General features: G+C 46.7%; 2 protein-coding genes and 1 long non-coding RNA gene across 4 annotated transcripts; 1 reads left to right on the forward strand and 2 right to left on the reverse strand.

The window, feature by feature from the left end:
- Positions 1-5,252: 5,252 nt before the first annotated feature.
- LOC101777703 lies at positions 5,253-7,066 on the reverse strand. Of its 2 annotated transcripts, none has more exons than XM_004964513.2 (2): positions 6,297-7,066; positions 5,253-6,221 (listed from the first exon to the last, which is right to left on the reverse strand). In XM_004964513.2, exon 2 carries the CDS (start codon positions 6,089-6,091, stop codon positions 5,729-5,731), a length of 363 nt encoding a protein of 120 aa, XP_004964570.1. In that variant the 5' UTR covers positions 6,092-6,221; positions 6,297-7,066; the 3' UTR covers positions 5,253-5,728. The 2 variants fall into 2 exon arrangements, with proteins under 2 accessions (XP_004964570.1, XP_022681412.1); XM_022825677.1 differs by having other exon boundaries at positions 5,253-6,207; positions 6,297-7,062.
- Positions 7,067-12,885: 5,819 nt separating this feature from the next.
- On the forward strand, positions 12,886-14,384 carry LOC105914172. Its single transcript, XM_012845169.2, has 2 exons — positions 12,886-13,114; positions 14,114-14,384. Exons 1-2 carry the CDS (start codon positions 12,914-12,916, stop codon positions 14,270-14,272), a joined length of 360 nt encoding a protein of 119 aa, XP_012700623.1. The 5' UTR covers positions 12,886-12,913; the 3' UTR covers positions 14,273-14,384.
- Positions 14,385-22,468: 8,084 nt separating this feature from the next.
- On the reverse strand, positions 22,469-24,854 carry LOC111256933. The gene is made up of 5 exons (XR_002677189.1): positions 24,822-24,854; positions 24,525-24,717; positions 23,672-23,815; positions 22,962-23,027; positions 22,469-22,814 (listed from the first exon to the last, which is right to left on the reverse strand). It is a non-coding gene; the product is annotated as an uncharacterized LOC111256933 (long non-coding RNA).
- Between the last annotated feature and the right edge of the window lie 166 nt (positions 24,855-25,020).

Genomic DNA, 25,020 nt, shown 5'->3' on the forward strand with positions numbered 1-25,020 from the left:
GGCGATCCAAAACGTGTGGGCCTCAGGATTCGAGATTACTGGGAGCACAAGTCAAGGAGGTTGGGATGATTCAGATCAGCCCCGGATATTGCCAAGATACTTGTGGTATCTGACTCAGACTGCTTCTCCATATAATGATCGAATAAGCCTAATTAATCCATCATTAGCACATATTTACCAGAGTATCGTATTGTCAAATTATGGATTAATTAGGCTTAATAGATTCATCTCGCAAATTAGCCTCCATCTATGCAATTGATTTTCTAATTAATCTATAATTAATACTTTTAATTAGTATCTAAATATTGCGATGTGACAGGAATTAACACCCACTCATTCTCATTGGTCGTGGCTTTCAAAAAGAGAGAAAATGTGCCGGCCAATGTTCACGGCTCAGGGCCGCCAGCTCAAGTACAGAGCACACTTGGTCCTCCTGTCTCCTGACAGGTTGCTACTTGCTACCAGCCACGTATGCGCGGCGTATGCTTGCCGTGTGTCGACTTGTTCCCGTGGGGAGGGACGAGGGAGAGAGTGCAGGACAGCTGGATAGGGAGGAGGGACAGTGCAGCGTCCATGACCGATGACCACGAGCTCGTGAGAGGAAAATGGCGCCACAAAAATCTGGGCGAATGGGACAAGGGAAGTAGGGAACCACCTCAAAAGCACAGCGTGCAATCTCTGAAATCTTAACCCCAAACAAAAAAAAAGGCGCCATTGTTTAAACGCAACACGTTGAATCCTACATAACCATGCCTCTAGATTAAGCCTTAATCAACTTCTTTGCATTATTTTGTCGTGGGAAGAGTCAACATTTACACCCCGCCTCTGGGATGATGGAAATCCGTCTTCCTTTTCAACAAGAAGAAGCTGTCAAAATGCCCTGCTATTCGCTGCCCTCAGGATAATGGTCGATTCCACAAGCCTAATAGCCTAATCAATCAGTAATCACCTCATCATGTCCTCATAGCCATTGGACGACCCGTCACACGTTCTGCCTGCAATTGAAAATTGCTTGGCCGGCGCATCCACCACCAATGGTGGAACCGTGTCTTTGTGGGCTACAGCCTACAGCCTTGCCACACAAGCTGTCCGTAAACGTCAGCTGCTAATGCCATCGGATCGTCACCGTCCTCGGGGTAACGGGAGCACACGAATCCTTGTTTTGTGTCGATTTTTTTGGCCGAGAATGCCAGTACCTCTGAATTCTCCATTCTTGTTGGTTTTGCCGGTCAACCAAGAACAGGCACCTGACTCCCCAGTTCCCCGATCCACCCTGCTGCAGACTCACAGTCACGCGCATCATCATGCACGAAAGCCTTCACCATGTACCTGACGGCATCAGAAAATCGATCGGTCGGTCAAGGCTTCTTCCCCGAGTTGAGTTTCGTTCAAGCACGGAACCTCTTGGGCGGACATTCCATTGGAACATTTTTCCGTGCCGTGGCTGCGCGACGGCCAGTCCTGCGAAAAAGTTTGGTACGCTGAAAGCTTACCGGTGCTACGGTTTCTTGTGCGGAAAAGTGCTAATGATCTTGGGATCACACTTTGTTTCCTTCATCCACGCTATTAAGTTCTTGTAACAGCGCCACGCACGGGGTCGCGGGGTGATTTGTTTTGGAGAAAGGAAAGCGAGTGGAGGAGCGGGACAGGAGAGCTGGGACTGGGAGAAAGCGCAAGCACCATGGACACATGCAGGCGCCGAAATCTGGACCATGTTTGAGCGCAATTGTTTAACGGGATCCACTGAACGTGAACCATCTTGTCATTGTGCCAGGATAGTTCTTGCCAACAAAGCTAATTTAGAAATGCAGAGTATTTCGTTGTCTAATGAAGATTCAACATCCTTGGGCCCGCATCCCTCCCAGGGTTACTACCACTAGCAGTTGTTAATGATCCCTACACCCCTAATCAGTGCACTAAACATCTCATGCCAATCCTCACGGTAACGGGGCGAACGCTTCCACGACCGAGTACTTCTTCGTCGGGGTGTCATGTGATGTGCGCGACGCGACCTTGGCGGGAGTGGGAGTGTCCACCAATGGGACTCTGTGCCACGTACGCCAAAGCTGAGGGCCGACGAGCCAGCGACCGTACACGCTGCCCCTGGTACTCCAATCATGTTCATAAACTGGGACTATAACCGGGCGCTGCTTACTTGATATGTTACCGTCAGACATGCTCCAATTGGTAAAACTTTTCCTCGTGTGCTTTTGGACTTGTATGGATCCTCGAGCTAAAGTTTAGCTTTTATCACCTTGAATATTTGGATGCTAATTAGAAGGATTAAATATGATCTAATTATAAAACTAATTGTAGAAGTCCTGACTAATTCGCGAGACGAATCTATTAAACAAATCCATCCTCATATGCCTTCATATGGTCGCTGGTACGAATTGACCTGCCGATTACCTTCGCCTGTCGATGACGTTCTTCTACCGCTAAAGTTCTTTTCTTCAGATTTATTACCGTATACGTATCCCCACTTTTAGCAGGACAACGACAGCCATGTTGATCTCATCTTCCGTGCTGACCAAGGCAATCTCCAAGGAATATGATCCGCTCTGCCGGAATTCCTTACGACACGCTGTCACAGGCGCGTGCCAAACCATCAAACCGCCTGCCTAGTCCGAGCTCTGGCCTTTGTTGTGAACTGTGGAGTGCGAACCGATGCCATCCATGGGGTCGTCTTGGCCGGTGTGACCACCTCCTCATCCTAGACGGATTACACGAGGATCTCCACCTAATCCCGGTTGATAGCAACAAGGCAAAGACTTGTCGGAGTTCCATTCGAGCACGGAACAATCTCGCCATTGCTCGGGCGCAAGTTCGTCGAATTTTCGCGAGAGATTAAAGTAACACTCGGCGGCCTCAAAAATGCTTGCAGAAACTTCCCGTCGTTGAATCCCGATAGGGAAGACGCATCAGACTGCGCTCATCCCGCTTATTTTCCTGCCTTATATAAACCACACTCTTCTGTCGATCGACGCGCCATGTCGATCATACATGTCCTGTTCAATGGGAAGCAGGATTCGTGCACTATGTGTGCAGCCAGGCATGTCGCTCAGACTTGCTCGCTCCAATTCTCCAAAGCAAGCCATCACCTTCGGTTACGGCAGAGGTGCACGAGCTTACGAGGATCTAGTTGACAACCATCAGGTGCAAAAACCCCGGAGAGCTTGGATTGGTGATCCCATCGGCGCGTCTGCTTGACTAGTTCATCGGGAGCGTCGGACAGAGCAGGTCACAGAATACGCTCAAGGCTGCAGTCAGCAGGGATGATCATGGAACAGGTGAAGTAACTGCTTTGGGAATGAACCAATGCCTTCGTCTTCAGCTAGTACCATCGAGCGTGCATGGATGGGCTTGCACTTGCTGCACGCAGGACAGTCAAGAATGGACAAATGGTGCAACGTACTTCGTCTCCGTTGTGGGGGAGAGGCTGCACCTGCACAGCTAGTATGATCCAGTTATCCATGGCTCAATTTAAGGGAAAAGAGGAGGCGGCACAATTTCAAGGACGAAATTCCAGTGAACTTTGGTATGCGGTTGTCCTCGACTCATCGATACAGGTGTGCCTTGTTACTCTGTATCTATTTTTCAAGTCTAACATTTTTTGGGAGATGTTACTTTTCAGTTGCATGAAAAAAATGGTTTTTTTTTCCCGTCGATGCATCTCAACCCCTTACTATCTCAATCATATGGCCATCATTTTTTCCTTCATCCTCCGTTCATGTGCCTACGATCTCAATCCTATGACCAATTTTTTATTGTCCTTTGCCTCCATCATCCATGTGTCTACGATCTCAATCCTAAGATCATCATTCTTCTTTTTTGTAAGGGATTCATTTTTTTGTTCATGGTAGTTATATTATGAGTGGCCAATAATTCAGTTCTCTTTAGAGTCTACCAGATTGTTTTGTGAAAATTTCTACAATTCATCCTTTTTTTCTTTGTTTTGTGAAAATTTCTACAATTCATCCTGTTTTTCTAGCATGTCTTGTAACCTCTAAGGACTAACGTAGATGCTCTAAAATGAACCTTAAACCATGTGTCAATAGTAATAGTAAGATTGGTGGCATGCATCAATTTTCGACTTCCCCAACCATGCAGAACCAGCTAGCACGCACCTTTTCCGGTTTGTGACATCTCCACCGAACCCATGCCTTGGTGCTCATCTCTTCCACCGAGTTACCTTCTACTCGTCCTAATTTCCTATTCATTTTGATTTTTCTAGGTACATAACTAATATATAGGTACATAACTAATATATATATGTAGGTGCATAGTAAAAGTTATGTATATAGAAAAATCAAAATGAATAGTAATTTAGGACTACCTACATAGCATTTTGCTATGTATATAGAAAAATCAAAATGAATAGTAATTTGGAACGAAGGTAGTAAGTTCTAAATAGGAGTAGCTCCTTATGCTCGAAGACCAAAAAAACCTTTCCATTTTAGGAGTTACTGAGCTTTTAAATTAGGATATCCAGCTGCAACGCTGAGCCGTAGACGAGACGAGGAATCAGCGTCCTGATTTGGCACGTCACTTGAGCTTTTCATAAAATTGTTGCGAATTCTGCCAAGTTTTGGCACAAGCGTTGTCACCATCATAATAATAGTAATAATAATCAGAGCTTGTTGGGACGGTAGGGGGCACGTCAACCTCCCCTGTTTCTACAGCCCAAGGAGAACAATTTTACGCGTTCCTTGCCCCTTAAGGCTGGCTAATCTTATCTTGGAGCACTTAGGGGGACTTGATCAAACTGGATCGTCGTCTCACCGCTCCGTTCCAATGAAAAAGCATGCGTGGACCCCGAACGAGGCGTGACAGTGTGAACACTTGCCAATCGGCTGTTTGCTTGTAGCGCTTCCCTTCCGTTTATTCAACCATTGAACCACCTCCTCTAGCGCATTAGGGGTGTTTGTTTCCCTTCTTATTTTTAATACCTGTCACATCAAATGTTTAGCCTCCATCTGTGTAATGGATTTTGTAAATAGTCTACGTTTAATATTTCTAATTAGTATCTAAATATTCGATGTGACATGTGCTAAAATAAGCAAAGGAACCAAACGCCCCCGTCGCCATTTTATTTTATCGTCTTTGACAGCTGAAATTGCACGGTTGCTGCTACTATTTTACTGTATTTATTTTGGAATTTGAAAATCTACCTCCATCTCCAGCGCGTGACACAGCTAAATTTTGGGAAAGAAGGCAAGATAAAGCTGCAGGGTAGGTAACTCAAACTCGACTAGAAATGGTGAGACAAAATACTATACACCATACGTCATACAGAGGTTACAGCTTAGTTAACTGCGAGTCTACAGCATGCTTATCCAAACAGGTGCTCTTCGACTTCTTCATCAGGCCAAGCAGGACACCGAGTTCGGTAGCTGAACACCCGCCGGAGCGTCGACACCTCTGTGTTGTAACTGGAACAGGAACTGGGACTGTCCAGGTGTGGCCGTATCCTGGGCGTGTGGTGGAAGATTCCAACGACTCCATAGACCAGTCTCACTTAGCTCTAGCTGGATTGAAGGATTCGTGGTCAAGAACTATCCTGGAAAAAAGTATATGATAAAATTGGCAAGGATCTACAGAGATATCATGGCGAATCTAGCTCGCCGCCGGGATGAAAGGAGAAAATGTCGCAGTGAGTCATCTCCACATAGCTTAATTTGGTCGGTGCACGGTTTTGTTGTCTGCCTTTGCCGATGTAATCGCCGTCTCACCTCTGGCCGCATCCCGGCGGCGAGCAGCCACTGCCTACGGCGCCAGCGAGGAACATGAACGCGACGAGTGGCACGGCGAGCACTGCGAGCAAGGTGGACGCAAAGGTGCAGGCCAGGCCAGCGAGCTGCCTGGGGGTCCCCGGTGGCATGGGCGGCGCCGGGGTCACGTGGAGAAAGACTAGGATCACGCCGAGGAGGTAGGTGATCGGGAGGGTGACAAGGACGACGGCGACGGCCGCGTCGAGGACGGCGCTGCGCGGCGAGACCCCGTCGAGGAAGTCGAGGATCGGGGTGAGGATGTAGGCGCAGCCGAGCGCGACGGCGAGCGCGAACTTGGCGGCGCCGGCGACGGAAGCCATCTCTGATGGGAACGGAAGAAGCGGTGCGGATTCGGAAGTCGGGGGAAGAGCGAGGCCGCCGGTGCCGTGGTACGGGGCGCGGGCCGGGAGCGGTGCGTCAAGAGGAAGAAAGCCGCCTAGCACGAAGATGCTGTGTCACAGTAAGAATTGAGGCAAGAACTCGAGAGAGAGGTGGAGGTTGGAGTCATGGAGAAGATGAGATCACCTGAGAGCTCGATGGATGGACGATGGAGTGGCTCTCCTCTTCGAGCCGCGCTTGCTGTTGCCGTTGTGTGAGCGGAAACGGAGGAGAAAAGCAGAGGAGGCAAGGAAGGGAGGCGGCAGCGGTAGGCCGCCAGGCGGGCCAATATATAATGCAGGACAGAAAATTTACCGCCGCGTCCACGAGACTGCAAGCCTAGTTAACTGGTCCACTCGTCCAGGACTAACCTGCCGGCTGCAAGACTAGTTAACTGGCGCGAGTTTGGAAGTCGATTTATTAGTCATCAACAGTATTTTTCTCTCATAACGAATTAGTGTCGTCAAGGTTGAAGAAGGATGATATGGAATTAGCGGCATCACGCGAGATAAGAATAATGCAAGCGAAATGCCCGGTTTCAGGCGCGCCGCGTCGTGCTCATATGACGCGGCAAGTTGCCAAGCGTCGGCTTCCGCACAAGGGGACGTGAGATTATACCATCATCTGCACCTCCCATGCCCAAATATCTTTTGGAACGAACGGGGGCGTGCGCCAATGGGCTGTTTTGCTTGCAGCTCCCCTCTTTGAAAAGTAACGACCGGCAGGCGCCAGCCCTTCCTATCAACCTTTGTTGCTCCGTTTGTTTATGTTGGCATGGTGCGCGCCGCTCATCTTTGACCGTTGAAAAGAAATGGCACAAATTAGCATTTGATTGATTTCGGATCTAACAAAACCATCTCTAATAAACACACCCAAAATTCAGCCAAAAGGAGACTCAGAACCAGGCAGATCATGTGCACAAGAAACGCAACATACTCCGTCGTGAATAAAATAGAACAAGTATTTTGCTTATGGATATGAGCACAAAAGGGAAATAGAAACTATGAAAACCAAAAAGGTTGAAACAGAGGCTAAAGTGAACTATAGAAAAAGAATTTATGAAACGGGAGGGGTAATCTCCTACTGATTATATATTAATAAAAAAGAAGAAATGACTGATTGTACAAAAGTGAAAGGAAGAAAGAAAATTCTTCTCCAATTTGTGTATATATACATACAGCATTACGTACGTTACAGCTGCAATTTCGCCCGATCCAGACCAAACAAGGCACTTAGAGAAAGAGAAAAAACTCAATGAATGGAATGGTGAATTTTTGTACATCGTGAATAGCTTACACAGGTACCATAATAGGCAACTCGCTAGCTCATAACCTCACAACAAAGCTACAACTAGTAGTAATTTGATTGGTTCATCTGGCCAAACAGGACTGCGTCGCCACCTCCCTTCGCTTCATCCGTGCGATGAGTCATTTGCAGCTGCTGCGGCACACTGAACTAGGATTCCTGGTCAGGAATATAGTTCCTTCAAAAAAAACACGCACGCACGCACGCGCGCGCGCACAAATGGTCAGGATAGCACTGTAAATATACCCACGGCATATAGATCTGGAAGGAGAAGGAGAACCAATTGCAGTGGCTTACCTCCTCCAGAGACTTGCGTTGGCTCACCTAGCTCACAGACCACCTCCAGCGAGAAACCAGAGCGCGATAAGAGGCACGGCGAGCACGACAAGCACCGCGGCCACCATGGTGCAGGCGAGGCAGGCGAACCGCCTGGCCGGCGCCGGGTCCGGTGGCAGGGCCTGCACCGGTGCGAGCCGGAGCTGAAGGAGCACGATGCTCATGAGGTAGGCGAACGGGAGAGCCACGAGGACGACGCCGACCGCGGCGTGCAGGACGGGGCCGAGCGGCGTGGCGCCCTCGAGGAACTCGAGCAGCGGCTTGATGATGTAGGAGACGCCGAGCGCCACGCAGAGCGCGAACCGGGGGGCGTCGTTGAGCTCAGCCATCAGCTCCTCCCCTGAGAGCACCGGGAGATCCAACAGGCGGTGAGAACAGATCGTTAGCGACGGGGAAGAGGAGGGAGAGGCGGCCTCAATTTTTATTTGAAAGAAAAACTAGAACGAGCCAACGAGGAGAGACCGGACCAGAGAGTAGATGGTGAGTACTCCTGCCTCGAAGTAAGCTCGTGCAAGAACTCGATCAGCTCGATCTCTTGCTCGCACCGCTTTGTGGTTGCCGACTTGTCGTTATCTGCTCTACTCCGCTCCAGAGTCCAGACCACGGGTAGGCAAGGGCCGGTGGTAGCGGAGGAGTTGCGAGTTGCCGAAGTGAGGCAGCGCCGCTATATAGGCTAGAAAAAAAAAAGGCAAAGAAGACCAAGACCCAAGATTGCTATCCAGCGCTGACTACCACCGGTCGGCGCCTGGTCTTGAACGAGGAACGAGGAACGAGTTCGTGCTCTGTGTCTTGTCGCATCGCACAAGTGGTTGGCGCTAGCAGCGCCACGTCACAGATGGCGGCTCACTCAGCAAATAGAAAGGTAAAAGCTCGTGTGATTTGAGGCACAATTTTTTTTGGCCGTTGGATGGCGATCTGGTGCTCCAGGTTCTCCCCACATCACCGTTTTGCTTTGTTTCTCTAACTTGTGAGCCCGTGTCACTGTCTGTATTTGGGGACACGCGCCCGTTACTTCTCCCTTTCTCCGTTGTGTACATCACGAAGCATACACATCCGGTAATTTAAGATTGAGTTCCACCTCAAGAAAAGGAAAACAAATCTAGATTGCACTATTAAACTTCTCCATTACAGTTTGCGCTGATTAATTGATACCTAGTCAGGAGAAGCAGAAGCTCATGGCTTGTTTTCCCGTTGCTCTGTTCTTCGTGCAGGACTAATAAGAAAGCTAGGAACTGACAACCATGGACGCCACCGTCGGATCGCCGGAGTGGTCCTCCACAAATCCATTCCGCTTCGCCGGAGCATGTCCATGGGACTCTTGGAGCTAATGGTTAACTTGAAGTACTCCTACCCCTACCTTGAAGCACATCACCTCGAAACCTGCAGGGGAAAACCGGGCAGGGCACCGTAGGAGCCTGAAGCCTAAGCTGCCACATTCCCCCCTTTCTTGCAAATCCAAGGCATTAGGCATTGCGTTTTATTTTAGTATCTAGTCTTCCCTTTTTGGCTATTTGGATTCGAGGAAATGAGCCGAGAATTAGCTAGTTTACCGCAAGCTAGCTAGTAGCAACACCACCAGGGCCAACAAACAGTGTTGCCTGACTAGCTTATTTGTCATCAGTGGCGTAGAGGAAGAACACCACCAAAACACCTCGATGAAGACGAGCAGCACGCAGACCAGGATGACGCCCAACGCGACGTACCTCCAGGCCGCCGCGTGCACGCTCGGGGCTGCGCGCGGGGGACCGCTCCAGGAATTCGAGGAGCGGCTTGAGGAACATTCACATGCCGATGGCGACGCGGAGGGAGAACCCCTGGATAGGTCGGGGTGGGCGGTCGCCATGCTCGCAGGAACTGAGCAGGCTGCTGAGCTGCGCTGCTGGCAGGCGTGAGCGTGAGGTGGTGGCGATATGAACCTGCAACGGGAAATGGAGCTACTGATCGAGCTCGCAGCAGGTGCGGGAATGGACGAGTGGTGATGGGAACGGAGGGGACAAAGAGGATGATGCTGGTTATACAGCCATTTTCGGGTCGGGCCTAGGTTACTGTTTTTGTCTTGAGATAGGTGTTGATCAACTGCGACATAAATGCCATCAGATGGCCCTGGCATCACTCCGGTGTGGCATTCCTCGGGCCCACCAGGGCAGTGCATTAAATGGGAATCTTCTTCCCGGTTGCCGAGCCCCTCCGACGACAACGGGTAACGACGGGAGTACAAGCTGTGTGTGAGAGAGAGGCTGACGGAACGGGCCGACCTGTCGGTGACTGAGAAGGAGCGAGACGGTGGCGCCTTTAGCCGGGGCGCCTCTGTCGTCACCCCCTCGGGCGGAGGGGGCCGGCGTGGGCCGTGTCCCAAGCAAGGCGGTGGAGAGTAATTTGGGCTGATGTGGATTTCGACCCAGGGCGGGTGTCGGTGGTTTTGAAGGCCGGAATTAGCCCGGCTGGGGTTTGGCCCGAGAAAAAATAAAGAAAAAGAAAAGGAGAAACTGAAGCAAAGGAAAACGGAATTGAGTAGGCCCTAAATAATTTTTTGGCGCACATAGATAATTAAATAATTCTAGAACATATGCTTAAACCTTAAATTATTTGCAGAAGATCTTACTCCTATCGAAGTGCTAAAAAACTCGGAAGGATTGAGACGAAACAAATCACGTATTTGCAGGCTTGCAGCACAACGGACCTGTTTGTTGGTTGTTATTAGTAAGGCACTATGAGTCTATGACAGGCCCAATAGGCACTACTACCTTGTCACTTGTCACTTGGCAGCTCAGCTTGTGTACATTACGAAAAAAAGGACCAAGGACGTCCAGTATTTGAGATTGAGCTTAAGGAAATGAAAAACAAATCTAGGTTGCACTATTAAAGTTCCCCATTACAACGTGCCGAATGATTGATAGTCTTGCACACCCTACTTTTCAAAAAAAAAAAAATAGTCTTGCACACCCAACAGGAGCATCCCATGCTTGGTGGCCCCGTGTTCCGTTCTTCCTCCAGGCCTAATGACAAAATTGGGGCCTGACAGTATCTCCAACAAGCTACCTATTTTTAACTCTCTATTTAACTCTATAATCAAGTTGGTAAAAAGATTTCGTTGCTCATTCCAGCAGACTATTCATTTTCCACTCTCCAAATCCCAACATCTATTTTTCTCTCTAAAAATCCGCACTCTCCATCCACTCCAACAACCTCTCTATTTTGTATTACAGCATCTCCATTTTGCACTCTCCATTCTATCAATTACTGCGCGTGGGATCCACACTTTGACTTGTCAACTTTGGCAAGTGGGAGGTGAAGGATGGCAAGCGAGATAGGGGTGTTGGACGAAAATGTACGGTAAGGGTTTATGCGTACGAAATACTGTACAACACCTACAGGATCATTGAATGTAGCACCATTGCTTGCATTGTACGGTGTACCAACCACGGAGTACGGGCAGCTAGGGCATTTGCAGGGGGGTGTTTGGATCCTGGAGCTAAAGTTTAGTCCGTGTCACATCGGATATTCGAATACTAATTAGGAGGACTAAACATGACCTAATTACAAAACTAATTGCAGAACCCCTAGGCTAAATCGCGAGACTAATCCATTAAGCCTAATTAATCCATCATTAGCGAATGTTTATTGTAGCATCATATTGTCAAATCATGGACTAATTAGGCTTAATGGATTCGTCTCGCGATTTAGCCTAGAGGCTGTGAAATTAATTTTATAATTAGCCTATGTTTAATATTCCTAATTAATATCCAAACATTCGATGTCACCGGAGCGGTCAAACACCCCGCAGTTTCGGGGTGGTGGTGCCAACACATGGACACAGGGGCGCCGGGCCGTTGGCGCGGTCCAGCACCGGACGGCGGACGGTACGGGCCAACGCCCAACAGTATGCTGTGCGCGAGCACGTAGTAGCTACTAGCAGGCTAGACTGCTAGTAGCAGCGACGAGCGCGCGCACACACAGTGGGCCGTGTGTGGGGCTCCGGCTCCGTCCGGCCGTCGCACGGCCGGCCCGGCACGGGCCACTAGTGCGCCCAGCAGCTCGTCCTGGCAAAAGCGCAGCGGGCTCGTGTCGACCGCGGCACAGGCTCCACCGGGCTCGCGGCTCGCCACTGCCGCGCCGCGCTGCCCCACCAGTCCAGTCCAGTCCACGGCCCGTCCTCGCTCTCCTGTGCACATGCCACTGCGGCACCAAGCGCACGGTTTGACCTCCCACTCCGGCCTTAAAAACTTGGATGATTGGTTTTGGAAATCCAGAGGAGATACTCCTTTTGACATCATTATCTAAAAAAGTACCTGGTGAATGTTAAACCATCGAAACTCGAGCTGAAGTGGGCATTTATCACAAACCAAGCCAAGCCAAATTTAGGATTGGAATGGCCTTGCAAAGCCAAATTGGACATCTAGAGGAGTATACGATTTTAACCCAAAAAAATCACTAAAGAACACACGTCAAATTTGAGATTGGAATGGCTTTGCAAAATTCTACGCACACGTCAGATTTCGGAAATCAAATTCAAACCAAATATGCATGGGACTAGTGACATAACATGATGATATTTCAACAACATTTTTATGCCATTAAGTTGGTTACAAAGACTTTTGGGCTAGGCTGGTGCCAATTTAATGGCATTTTTAAGTGGTAGTTTCATTACCACTTTTGTCTTCAAGTCACCTCATTCATTAAGAATGAAATCAGTATTGAGGCCGGTCTAACGTCGTCTAAATATCTTATTTTTTGTTTCTTAGGAGGTCTCGAAACTATTTTTTGCTGCGCCGCGGGTGCGAGGGCGAGATGGCCCCCGCGGCGCAGCAGCGGTGGAGCGACCTGCGCCCGTCCGACCTCACGTTCGTCCGCTCCGAGTTCCTTGTCACCGACGCCAGCCGCTACTCCTGCTCTGCCGCCGTCTACTTCGACAGCGCCAGGAGCGCCATCGGCGTGCAGAGCCTGTCGGAGCTGGCGGGCGTGTGCCGCCTCCCGCCCATCCGCGCCGGGGCGTGCGAGGGGGGCGACGAGCCCCGGGCCGGCGGCGCGCGGCGGTGGCCCGGGTCGAGCTAGGGGGGAAGGCGGTGGCGGGTGGGGGAGGCCTGCGGTGGCGCGGACGGCGTTGGTGGCTGGCGGCCGACGACATGGCGCGGAGGATGTGGCCGGAGAGGAGGAGGACGGCGCGAAGCGGGAACGCGGCGGGGATGGCGGTGGCCGGGACTGATGGGGAGCCCGGCGGCGGCGCGGCGGGAGCCGGCGGGGTGGGCGCCGCCGGGGTGTACGGCGGCGGCACGGACGACCTCACGCCTCGATCCCCCGCTGCTTGGACCTGGGAGTTTCCCAAGGTGGAGGGTAATTTCGTCCTTAGCTGGTTTAGGGGGTGTTGGGATACACCCGCACATGTTACATCGGATGTTTGGATGCTAATTAGGACTATTAAATATAGGCTAATTACAAAACTAATTGCACAGATAGAGTCTAATTCGCAAGACAAATCTATTAAGCCTAATTAGTCCGTGATTTGATAATGTGGTACTACAGTAACTATTTGCTAATGATGGATTAAATAGGTTGCTAATGATGGATTAATTAGGCTTAATAGATTCGTCTCGCGAATTAGCATAGGGTTCTGCAATTAGTTTTATAATTAGCTCATATTTAGTCCTCCTAAATAGCATCGAACATCCGATGTGACACTGCTAAAGTTGGATTAGCTGTAGCTAAAGTTTAGCTGGTCACCTTCGGCTCTCACTTCTTGATAGATGTGTTGGAAACACCCCCTTAGCTGGATTAGCTGTAGCTAAAGTTTAGCTGGTCACCTTCGGCTCTCACTTCTTGATAGATGTGTTGGGGCTGTAAGACTAAGGAGGTGTTTGGGAGATAGGAGCTAAACTTTAACCCTGTCACATCGGATGTTTGGATGCTAATTAGGAGGACTAAACATGAGCTAATTACAAAACTAATAGCAGAATTCTTAGGCTAAATCGCGAGACGAATCTATTAAGCCTAATTAATCCATCATTAGCGAATGGTTACCGTAGCACCGCATTGTCAAATCATGGACTAATTAGGCTTAATAAATTCGTCTCGCAATTTAGCCTTGGGGTTATGCAATTAGTTTTATAATTAGCCTATATTTAATACTTCTAATTAGTGTCCAAACGTCCGACGTGACAGGGGCTAAAGTTTAGCCCTGTCTTCCCAACACCCCCTAATTATATAAATTAATGCTCACTAATACAGGCTCGTTATGGAGATATTTTTATTTACACTTCACTAAGCTTCGCTGCACCTACAACAATGCTATGATAATGTTATAATAATACCTGCAATTGTATCTTCAGACTTGGTGGTCGGTGGAGCTTTTCTTGCATCCCCCGGGCGCATGTGTCTTCCAATTCCAAACTCTTCGAGAGTTCCTTTCCACCTCCATTCTGCACTTCCTTCTCTCCTTTTCTCCCCCTCACACCTTCGCTACCGTTAACTCCTTAGCCGAGTGGTAGTGCTTTCAGCTTTCTATCTCGCATATTCTTCTTTGTCGTGTTGTTATGTGTAACGTCAACAGGTGCCAAATGGTACAGGGTGGTGTTTTGGATCCATGGACTAATTTTTAGTTCGGGTTACATCGGATATTTGATACCAATAAGAAGGATTAAACGTGAACTAGTTATAAAACTAACTGCATAAACCGTGGTTAATTCGCGAGATGAATCTATTATGCCTAATTAATTCATAATTAGTTACTGTAGCACCACATGGTCAAATCATGGACTAATAAGGTTTAATAGATTCGTCTCGCGAATTAGCCTTCGTTTATGTAATTGAATTTTGTAATTAATCTATATTTAATACTTCTAATTAGTATTTAAACATTCAATGTGACGGTACTGAACTTTACTCCAAACGCACCCAAGCTGGCTCCTGCACTTGATGGGACTTCGTGTCCCAGGAGAGAGACAGAGACAGGGGAACGGGAGGCCATGCACAGCATAGAATAGAAACTTCTAAGTGCTATCATGTGATTTCGTGGGGACAAAAGGTCGCACGTCCACGCAGCTCCTCCTCGGCTCCACGGATGTTCTGATAGATTCTTTCTCTTTTTTTCTCAGAAAGATGCTGGCCTTTAACCAATGGTCAAGTTAAAGAAACAGGTCAAGCAATGGCCGATGCATTTTTTATCTTTTTAAATACGGGGACCGCGCCTTTTTATCATGTACATTTTCGGACTTCTTAGTCCACCAAGTGGGAAGTATCATTGCCATCTGTGCAAGAAAAAAAAGAGGAAAATAAAAACCACTTGTACAGAAAGGGTCATGAGGAGATCTTTTGCTAGGGTGATAACAAAGTTGTCCTAGCTGGAGTGGGAGCCAAGGCTGAAACCCCTGTACTTGTTCTTGCTTTTCTTACTTGTACTAATTGAAAAGCACTTTTTTTTCATTTTGCAGGATTCTAAGATCGGTTTGTGGCATGCCAATGTGACATAAAGGACTAAAGGATGAATTATCTTTGCACAATTGTTTTCATTTTGCTTATGATATAAATCTCCATGGATAGATGATTCTTTGGTATGTAATTTCGAGGCTTAAAGATAATTATTTCTGAAATGGTGAATGGGTTAAAGGGTGAAGTTTAAGATTTGAAACAATTGTTTTGAGGTCCATCATAGCACATAGGCACCCTGCTTGCATCCACATGGACCACATTGAGGCCGCATTGTATCATGCATTCTTCTTATGGACTGCTCTTGTTCTTTGTGATTTTCTTTGCTTAGTTCCTCATAACCACACAAGTGCAATATTATGGACCGCATTGTGTAAGAAAATTATTTATAAAACATTTTATGTAACTATGTAAGAGAAGGCTAAAGAATTTTGTCTTACTCCCTCCGTCCCAAAACCCAAAATAAGTGTCCGTTTAAAAAATTTCAAACATTAATAGTTGTAAGAAATTTACATGTTGCTCCTAATAACTGATACTAATTGTGATTGAAAATCGTATTGTCTATTTAGTTTTCTGGATCCTGAATAAATGCACATGCATTGGAATCAGAAAAATAGTATCAATAGATCATTTGATTGGCTCTATGCACTTTTCCATACGTTTTTTTATTGTTGTGAGTGTTGCTTTAATTAGATGAGATTTACAAGGAGCTAAAAGAATACGCTTTGTGGGATAAAATTCGAAGGCTTAAAGCATGCATTTTGGGACAAATGGAGTACTTATTAAAAAAGGAGAAGAGAAGTGGGGCCTTCAATAACATGCAGTATATATGTTCTTTGATTTTCTCATGCTTTTTCTTCACGAAAAAAAAAGAGAGCTGCAAGCACAGGCCAAATTTAATGATGGAAACAAGGGACAAAACAGCTTCTCAAGCAGGCAGCCCCTGCTTTAGACCGCAGCAAACAGTCTGTCTCATTCCTTCCAACAGCTCGTGCACCAATGATGTTTCCTTTCTATTGAATATTCTATCATTCTGTTCCCTTCAAAATATGCAAACTGAAAAGAACTACAGCCAAATCATCAGATTGCTTTTGATAAGAAAGCCACCAATCCACTAAGACTAAAAGAACCAGCAGCCCTATACCTAACTACCCACCGGTTAACCATACCCATATGCTAGACAAAAAAAAAAGACAAAGGAAATGGAAAGAATTTACTTTTTACCCATTCATAACCAGCTCGCGCTACTCTCCTCTCAATCTCTATCTCTCGACGATACACCAAAAGAATGGTTAAAAAGAGAGAGACGAAGTTAGACTTGAAACACAAATTTGTGGTTAAATAATGGTGCAATTGTAGAGAGAAGCTAGATTGCATACATACTACTACAATGGCATATAACAGTTAAACACCCGTTGACATCTCTAGCAACAAATTGAAGATGAAGGTGAACAACGTGACTACTCCTTGACCAACAGAGATTAAAGTCGTTGATGCTCAAATACGAGCTACTCCTTCCGTTCCAAATTATAATTTTTTGGAGAGTCAAACCATTTTATATTTGATCAAAATTATAGAGAGGATCACAAAGATTTATGGCACCGAATAGATACACTATAAAAATATATTTAATAAAGAAACTAATGGTACTTATTTGGTATCATGAATGTTAGTACTTTATTATATAAATTTAGTCAAACTTGAGATATTTTGACTTTCCAGGAAAATTGGAATGACTTGTAATTTGGAAAAAAGGAGTAGTGTACTACTAGCGTGTTTTTCTTTTTACAGCCCCTGGTAAGGTAGGACTAAGATGTATTAAAATTATAACTTCACTCGGGTGCCTGCGTATGATTTTTTATTCCTCTCGAGTTATAATTCATGGGGTCTCTTAAAGAGGACAAAAGTGCTTGAGAGAAAAAAAAAGAGCTTAAGTTCGAGCGTTGTGTTAGGGTATCTCACAACAGAGAGATTTACATTGCAGTAACTTCTTCATTACAAATTTACATTCAGTTTACAAGATTACAACTTCACCTTAGCCTTCTAGCATACAGAAGAAGCCTTTGATGGCCTCATTTACAGGCCGTTCTCTTTTGTTCCTGCGGGCAGCCTGGCCAAGTAGCCACTCACCACTCACCACTGCAGCTCACCAGAATGGTCGCCCACATGTCGGCTTGCGCCTAGTGGCGGCCGGAGAATTTCGCCTCCAATACAATGCCCATGGACTCGCAGTGTCACGTCGCAGAATCTTGCATCAGCTGCCACAGCCATCGTAAAACTGAGGCGTGACACTTTATTTTCTCATAGTAGATAGGACCTACTCCCTCCGTAAAGCCAAAACGATAGGGAGTAGTATCTTTTGACCTTTTCTGGATGCTTGTTTTAGGGGGATCATGCCTGGATTTAGCTTATTCTAAGCTATAATCCTCACCAATCTCTCACCAAAACAAAGCACTCCCTCCCTTGCCGGCCGGCTACGCGGTGAGGAACAGAAAGGCCACCAGAGGCACGGCAACGAAGAGAAGCAACAGTGTGAAGCCCAGAACAACGGACCGCCAGAACGCCCCTCTGGAGAAGGGCGCGGCCGGCGGCAGGGTGACGTGGAGGGCGACGGGGAGGATGACACCGACGACGAAGAGGTAGGCCGTCGGGAGAGTCAGGAGGACCGCCGCGACCGCCATGTCGAGGACGGGGCCGCGCGCGGCGGCCCTGTCCAGGAAGTCCAGCACCGGCTTCAGGACCTCGCGGCAGCCGAGGGCGATGTACAGGGCCGCCATTGCCACCTCCGGGAGGTCCGCCGCCATGTTTGCACGGGAGGGGATGGAGCCAGTTGCTGTCAGCTGTGAGCAGGCAGCTAGCAGCAGTGGGAGGAGAGCAAATGATTGGGAGGTAATGATCGGTTACAAGAGCCTAGCTCTGCTTAAATAGAATTAGCCGATGGAGACATGAGGCGATTGTGTGCTTAAGTAGAATTATCTGATGGAGACGGGTGTGAGTGGTGCTCCAAATGGCAGGTGTTTCTTTGGTAAACCTGAGGAAGTGCTCACGATTCCGAATGATCTTTGGGTACTCTCCTGCAAAATATCAACTAAACTTCTTGATTTTTCTTTGTAAAATATATGTACCACCTTGCGAGAGCAGAGTTTGATGATCTGCAATAAGCAAATACTAAATTGTAACAGTGTAGAACTGCATTAACGTTGGCACAGCCCCAAAGTTTCAGAGCTGCATGGATTCCAGCAGCTGGTACTGACGTGTCGTGCTCCTCCATCCAGGCGGTTAGCATTCTGTGCTCTTCCCTTGATCTTCAGTAAAGTTGTTGTGCTTCGATTGCAATCCAGTACAGGAGATTTTATCATCAGTCAAAAAGATTACTAGGCTGATGCCCTCGCCAAAACAGAAAGGGTGATTATATACCAAAGTTACGAACCAGAACAAATGACGAGGGGCAAAAGAAGAACTAAAAATTGCAATTCAATGGTGTTACCTTAATTCTTACAAGAGCGTTGAATTGTACAAACGTGGTTATACTTGCACACTGAAGAAACGAATTCTCAGTAAATACATCAGGGTAGGGACTAGGGAGAGTAAAAGAATGCCAATCTGACAAAGGTTTGCCTATATGCTACAGATGAACATGAGAATATGTACCAAGTGTTTCTATCTCCTTACTTTTTTGAAACGGAAAGGGCACGAGAGTGTGCCTATTTCATTGATATAGAGGAGATACAACCGTCGGAGCGGTCAAGGGATTAAAAGAAAAGGAGAAAGGAAAATGAAGGGGGGAAAACAAAAAAAGCGGCGCTTGGAGTCGTAACGTTGTGATTACGGTAGCAGGGCCGCTAGGTCTCTCGCTCCCGCTGTGATCCACATATTCGCTGAGGACTTTATTTTTGCCATTAGTTGCGTTGTCGATGAGCCCTTGTGGCGGAAGATGCGTGAGTTTCGCTCATTCCATAGCTCCCACATAATCAGCAGGGTTAGGCTTCTATACGCTTTGCGTGGGGTCCCTGGTGTTGATGTGATGCCGAGCCACCAATCAATGGCCCTTGTACTGTGTTTCCATTGCTCCGGTTGCAGGTTACCTTGTGATAGCCATTGGCCTATGAGTTTCCAGATCTGTTTTGTGTATCTGCATTCAGCTAGGAGGTGATACGCCGTCTCCATCGTGCAGCGGCATAGGGTGCAAGTGGGAGTATAGTCCCAGCCCCGCTATGCTAATCTGTCCGAAGTCCAAACCCTATTTTGGAGGATGAGCCAGGCAAAAATTTTGCATTTTGCCGGTGCCCAAGCTTGCCACACTGTTGCCAGATCTGGCGTTTTGATGCTACCTAGTAGTTGGGCCCTGTATGCTGAAGCTGAGGTGTATTGACCACTGTTGGTGAAATTCCATGTAATCGCGTCCTCCTGGTCCGGGTTTAGCTGGTATCGCTAGATTAGGGGCCATAATGTGACGAATTCGCGGAGAAGAGAGGTTGTGAAGCCTGTTCTGTGCTGTAAATCTCTAATCCAGCTGCTATGGTGGAAGGCCTCCCGTACTGTTTTCTTTTTCCTTTTGGTTTTCGCGTAGAGATGTGGAGTGATGTCCTTTGGGCGTCTCCCTGCGACCCACGCATCTAGCCAGAAGCGTGTGTTGGCTCCATTGCCGATTGTGATCGTCGTACATGCCGCGAAAAGAAGTCTATCTTTGTCGTCACAGGGTGTTTCGGTTCCAACCCACGTCTTATCTGGGGAAGCCCATGCATGCCATAGCCATCTCAGTCGAAGCGCTCTTGCGAATTTGTGAAGGTCAAGGATTCCGACGCCGCCGTGTTTTTTCGGAAGAGTTGTCCTCGTCCAGTTGATTTTGCATTTGCCTCCAGTAAGTTCTTTGTCCCCCGCCCATAGGAAGCGTTTTCTGATTTTATCAATGTCCTCTAGTACCTCCTTGGGCGTTCTGAGGGCCGTCAGCGTGTAGATGGGTTGTGAGGATAGAACAGATTTGGTGAGACATAGTCTGCCAGCTTGCGTGAGATTTCTGCCCTTCCATTTTGAGAGTTTGCTCGCCACCTTGTCGATCAGAGGCTGGAAGTCAATGCGACGTAGACGTTCGACCGTTAGAGGGAGGCCAAGGTATTTTATCGGGAAGTTCCTCCTTGCAACCGGAAGGTCACTGAGCAGATCCTGGAAGGTATCGTTTGAGCAGCTGATCGGTGTGACACTCGTTTTTTGGATGTTCGTTTTGAGCCCCGTCGCTTCTCCGAACTTTTGCAGGAGAGTCTTCAAGTTTGTGATGTCCCGTGTGGAAGGTTTGACAAAGATCACGGCGTCATCGGCGTACATGGATGTTCTCATAACTGTTGCACGGTTGTTGAGTTTTTGAAGCAGTTTCGTCTCCGTGGCAGCCGATAGTAGGTACTGTAGTGGGTCAATTGCAAGGATGAAGAGGAGTGGCGATAGGGGGTCGCCCTAGCGGAGTCCTCTCCCATGTTGTATGTGGTCCAGCGGAAATCCATTAAGGGAGACTCGTGATGTTGACGTGGTGAGGATTGCCGCGATCCAGTCTCTCCATTTTGGTGGGAAGCCTCTGTGTTGCATCATGGTGAGGAGGTAGTCCCAGCGTACCGAGTCGAAAGCCTTGGATATATCAAGTTTCATAAGCAAGGTCGGTTGCTTACGTCTGTGGAAGCGGCGTGCTAGGTTCTGGACGTATAAGAAGTTATCGTGGATGCTTCGTCCTTTTATGAAGGCACTTTGGCAAGGTGAGACGAGTTTGTGCATGAGAGGAGCTAGGCGCAGAGCCAGGGTCTTTGTTATAATCTTCGCTATGGCATGTATGAGACTAATGGGCCTGTAGTCTGCGATGCACTCCGCCCCTTCTTTTTTGGGTATTAGAATAATTGTGGCTTTATTGAGGAGGTTGAGATCGGTGCAGCGAGAGTTAAAGAAGGAGGATATCGCCGCCATGAGGTCACATTTGATAATCTCCCAGCAGGTGGTGAAGAAAAGGCCTGTGAAGCCGTCTGGTCCGGGCGCTTTGTTTTTTGGCATCTGGGAGACGGCCTGTCGGATCTCCTCTTCAGTGAAGGGGTTGTCGAGCATTGACAGGTCGACTGTCGGGATAGCAAGGGCTGGCCAGTTTAGATCGAGCGTCCTACGTGGCGGATCCTGCATGATCTTTTGGAAATGATCTTGTACAATCTGTAGTTTGTCATTATGGGTAAGTGCCCAGCCGTTGTTGTCGCGACGTAACTTCTGAATGTAGTTTTTTCTTCTTCTGCCATTATCTTTAAGGTGGAAAAATCTTGTGTTGGCATCTCCTTCTTTGAGATAAGTGACTCTGGAACATTGCTTTTTCCTAGCTCTCTCTATGACGGTCCACCCCATGAGCCTCTGTTTCAGTTTGCCCCGTAGTAGTGTTTCTGCCGAAGATAGCGCGCGTGTATCCTGGGCCTCGTCTAGGCGTAGAATCACCTCCTGAGCCATGTGTATCTTCATACATGTATCTGGAAGCATTGATCTGCTCCAGTGCCGTAGCGCCTGCGACGTGACATAAAGTTTATGGCCCAGTCTATGGAAAGGTTCCGTGTGATGGGTCGGTGTGTTCCAGGCCGTGGAAACAATCTCTTGGAAATGCGGCAATCGTATCCAGAAATTTTCGAATTTGAAGGTTGCAGGTCGGCGTATAGCGGCATGGTTAGTTAGCAGCAGGGGGCAGTGATCCGAGTGGGATGATGATAACGCGTGTAACAGACTGTTTTCGAAACGGAGGTCCCAGTTTTGGTTGCAGAAGACTTGGTCCAGGCGGACTAAAGTTGGCGACCTTCGTTCGTTACTCCACGTGTATTTCCTGTTTTGCAAGTTGATTTCCTTTAAGCCGCAGTAGTTGATGGTGTTTCTGAAGCTGTTCATGAGCCGCCGGTTGATGTTCGTATTATTTTTATCTCTTGCCCGGTAGATTAAATTGAAATCCCCAAGGATTATCCACTTGGTGTCGTCAGAAGGTTTCAGAGACCGCATGTGTCTTAGAAAAGCTTCTTTTTCGTGGCGTCGTGCCGGGCCGTATACCGTAGTGAGCGTAAAGGTGGTCATGCAATGACGAATGGTGACCTCTGCCGTTATGGAGAATCGACCAGTGGTTATGTTTTGAAGATGTACTGCCGTGTCGTCCCAGAGAAGGAGGATTCCTCCTCTCGTACCTGACGCCGGTTTGTATGTGAAGTTGTCTAATTTGTAGGCGCCCAGAAAGGAAGCCAGACTCGAGTCGATGGATTGTGTTTCTATCTCCTAACATCCTATATACCATGCAACAATTAAACTTCAGCACACCAACAGTGCTAAACACAATCAGCAATAAACCCAGTGGAACCAACTCCAAGTGTACCTGAACCTCAACAGTGTCAAAGACAATCAGCAATGGGGCCAGTGGAACCAAGTGTACCTGAACCAGATTGTCTATGCTGAACAATTGTTCCTACATCAATGTAGTATAACCTTCAAATTTTAGAACCCAAAAGTATGCCTCAAACTCCCAAGTTGACAATGAGAGAAGTCAGTTCATTTTCCTGTTGACTTCTCAATCTTGACAATCTAGGAAGGCTTCTTTTAATTCTCTCGGGTAGGAATCTGGAAAGTTTAGGAAATAAAATTCTTTATGGCTACCAACTATATTCTGAATTGCAGCCTGACTAGAGTGGTTACTGTAAAAATAAATGCATAGCACTGGTGGAAGATATGGTTGCAAAAATTAAGTTGCAAGGTAGTATAACTTACGTGTCAATTCTTTCTGTAATGGCTCGGCGCACAGAAGAGTTGATAAGCAATGGAATTGAAAAGGCCCTAGATAAAATGGAAGCATCAGGATATCCACAGAAAAAGAAATAAAAAGCAATGAAAAGATGGAATATACTAGAGTTTCAATTAAATTTAAAATACTTCTATGCATAACTCACTGACTATAGGGAAATAAATGGGCACAAAGTTCAACTAAGCTTAGAGTACATAAGCCACATGTGCACTTAAGAGGTCAAGATTGCATGATGATTTTTTTAACCGAAATCAGCACGGAAGCCCCAACCTATTTTTTTTTATATTTTTTTTATTTCAAACCTGTTTTAATTCGCTCCCACGGAGAGTCGAACCCGAGCCTGATAGGTGTTACTCAGGCACTGGAACTACAACAACCAGCATCCAGAAACACCACGAGGAGAACTACTGCTATCAACTATAGGGACTGTCCAATGATGCGACAACTCCAGGTGGGAAGGACAGAGTGCAGCCCTCCAATATTGAGCTTATTATTTATGGGGACAGAAGAAAAGGTGAAGCCATGTTGAAGCCTCTTACTCAAGCCCCTCTACGAGGAATTATTAATTATGACCACACTACGTGAACAGATTTAGTTTATGCACAAATTTCCTATGTTTATGGCACCGTATTTTAGTAACATCTAGGATCAAATACACAAGCATCAAGATACTCACCATAAGTCAAGCAAACCCAACATCAAGAAAGGAGAGCAAAAATATCTTGTGTCCGGGATTGGTAAAGTCATAAAGTCGATTGATAGATGCAAAAGCCCATGAACGGATCAAAATTAGAGGGTAATAACCCCATTGATTAAATGCCTGCAAAACACAAAAAACAGTTAGTCTTGCATGTGCTCAGATAAATTTTTAAGCGCCCGTTTTTGTACCATATAATGAATCTGTATAGAGGTAATACAATAGAAAATGAACATATATAAAATGTTGAATATATTCAATAACATTTTCATCCAAAGAACAACTTTCATATTGTTTGTTCTCAGTTTATCTACAATCCAAGATATATAAATTTTAGAAGAACAAGTTAGCTATCTTTGGAAGTAAATAACATCAGTAACTCGACCCTTGGGGAGGACCTCCCCCGAGGTATTGCAGTAAGAGGAAAGTTTCTCGAGCTGCAGGAAGTGCCTGAAGCACATATAACTCTGAAAATAGCCACGGGTGAGGGCTTGAAAGAACTTTCATATTGTTTGAAAATATTGGTGTACTTCTAATTGGTGTTACGTATTTCTAATTGTGTTGGTATTGTTATCATAAAAAAATATTTGGTTGTATTTCTAATCAAGATGGAAGAACCAGTAAAAGACATTGCATGCTACTAACATGTCAACATATCCCAAAATGTTTGCTATAATTTTGTTTATGACAATTGGTGTACCAGCTCAATTTTGCACGAAAACATCCAATCCTCAGTGCTCATGAATCATATACATGCATATTGTTTATGACAGGAGTGGTGGAATAAAAAAAACTATTATCACAGCAATAAAAAATAAAAATACATGCGCACCTGACAGCCTATTATTTGCCATAGGAACTATCCGGGAGATTTGACATGCTACTGCAGCCTGTAAATAACAAATCATTTTCATAAAATAATTTTCATCCATGGACTGTACCAACCATAGTGCGCGGTGGAACGGCCATTTGCGACTGCTGATACTTAAGAACGGTCCAGTGGAAAACATAATCAAAATGAAATCCTACAGGTAGAAGAAATTTCCTGTTAGAAGGGTCTCCAATGTAGCATTTCATGAAACAGCATGCTGAAAAAATATCAATTTAAAATAATAAACAGAAAACAAACCTTGCAATGGGATCTTGAAACCCATGTGATCTGAACCATTTAGTCTCCATGGGTTCAAACCATTTGCAACAAACCAGACCAAACTCTATCCACTGGAAACCAAACTGGATCAAAGCAGCAGCGACCCATTCCCACCCCATCCAAAAGCAAACCAAACTAAATCCAAACCACTCAACCTGTTCTAACCCAAACCATAGCA

This window comes from Setaria italica, chromosome IV (assembly GCF_000263155.2).
Source record: "Setaria italica strain Yugu1 chromosome IV, Setaria_italica_v2.0, whole genome shotgun sequence".
In the NCBI taxonomy this organism is placed as follows: Eukaryota; Viridiplantae; Streptophyta; class Magnoliopsida; order Poales; family Poaceae; genus Setaria; species Setaria italica.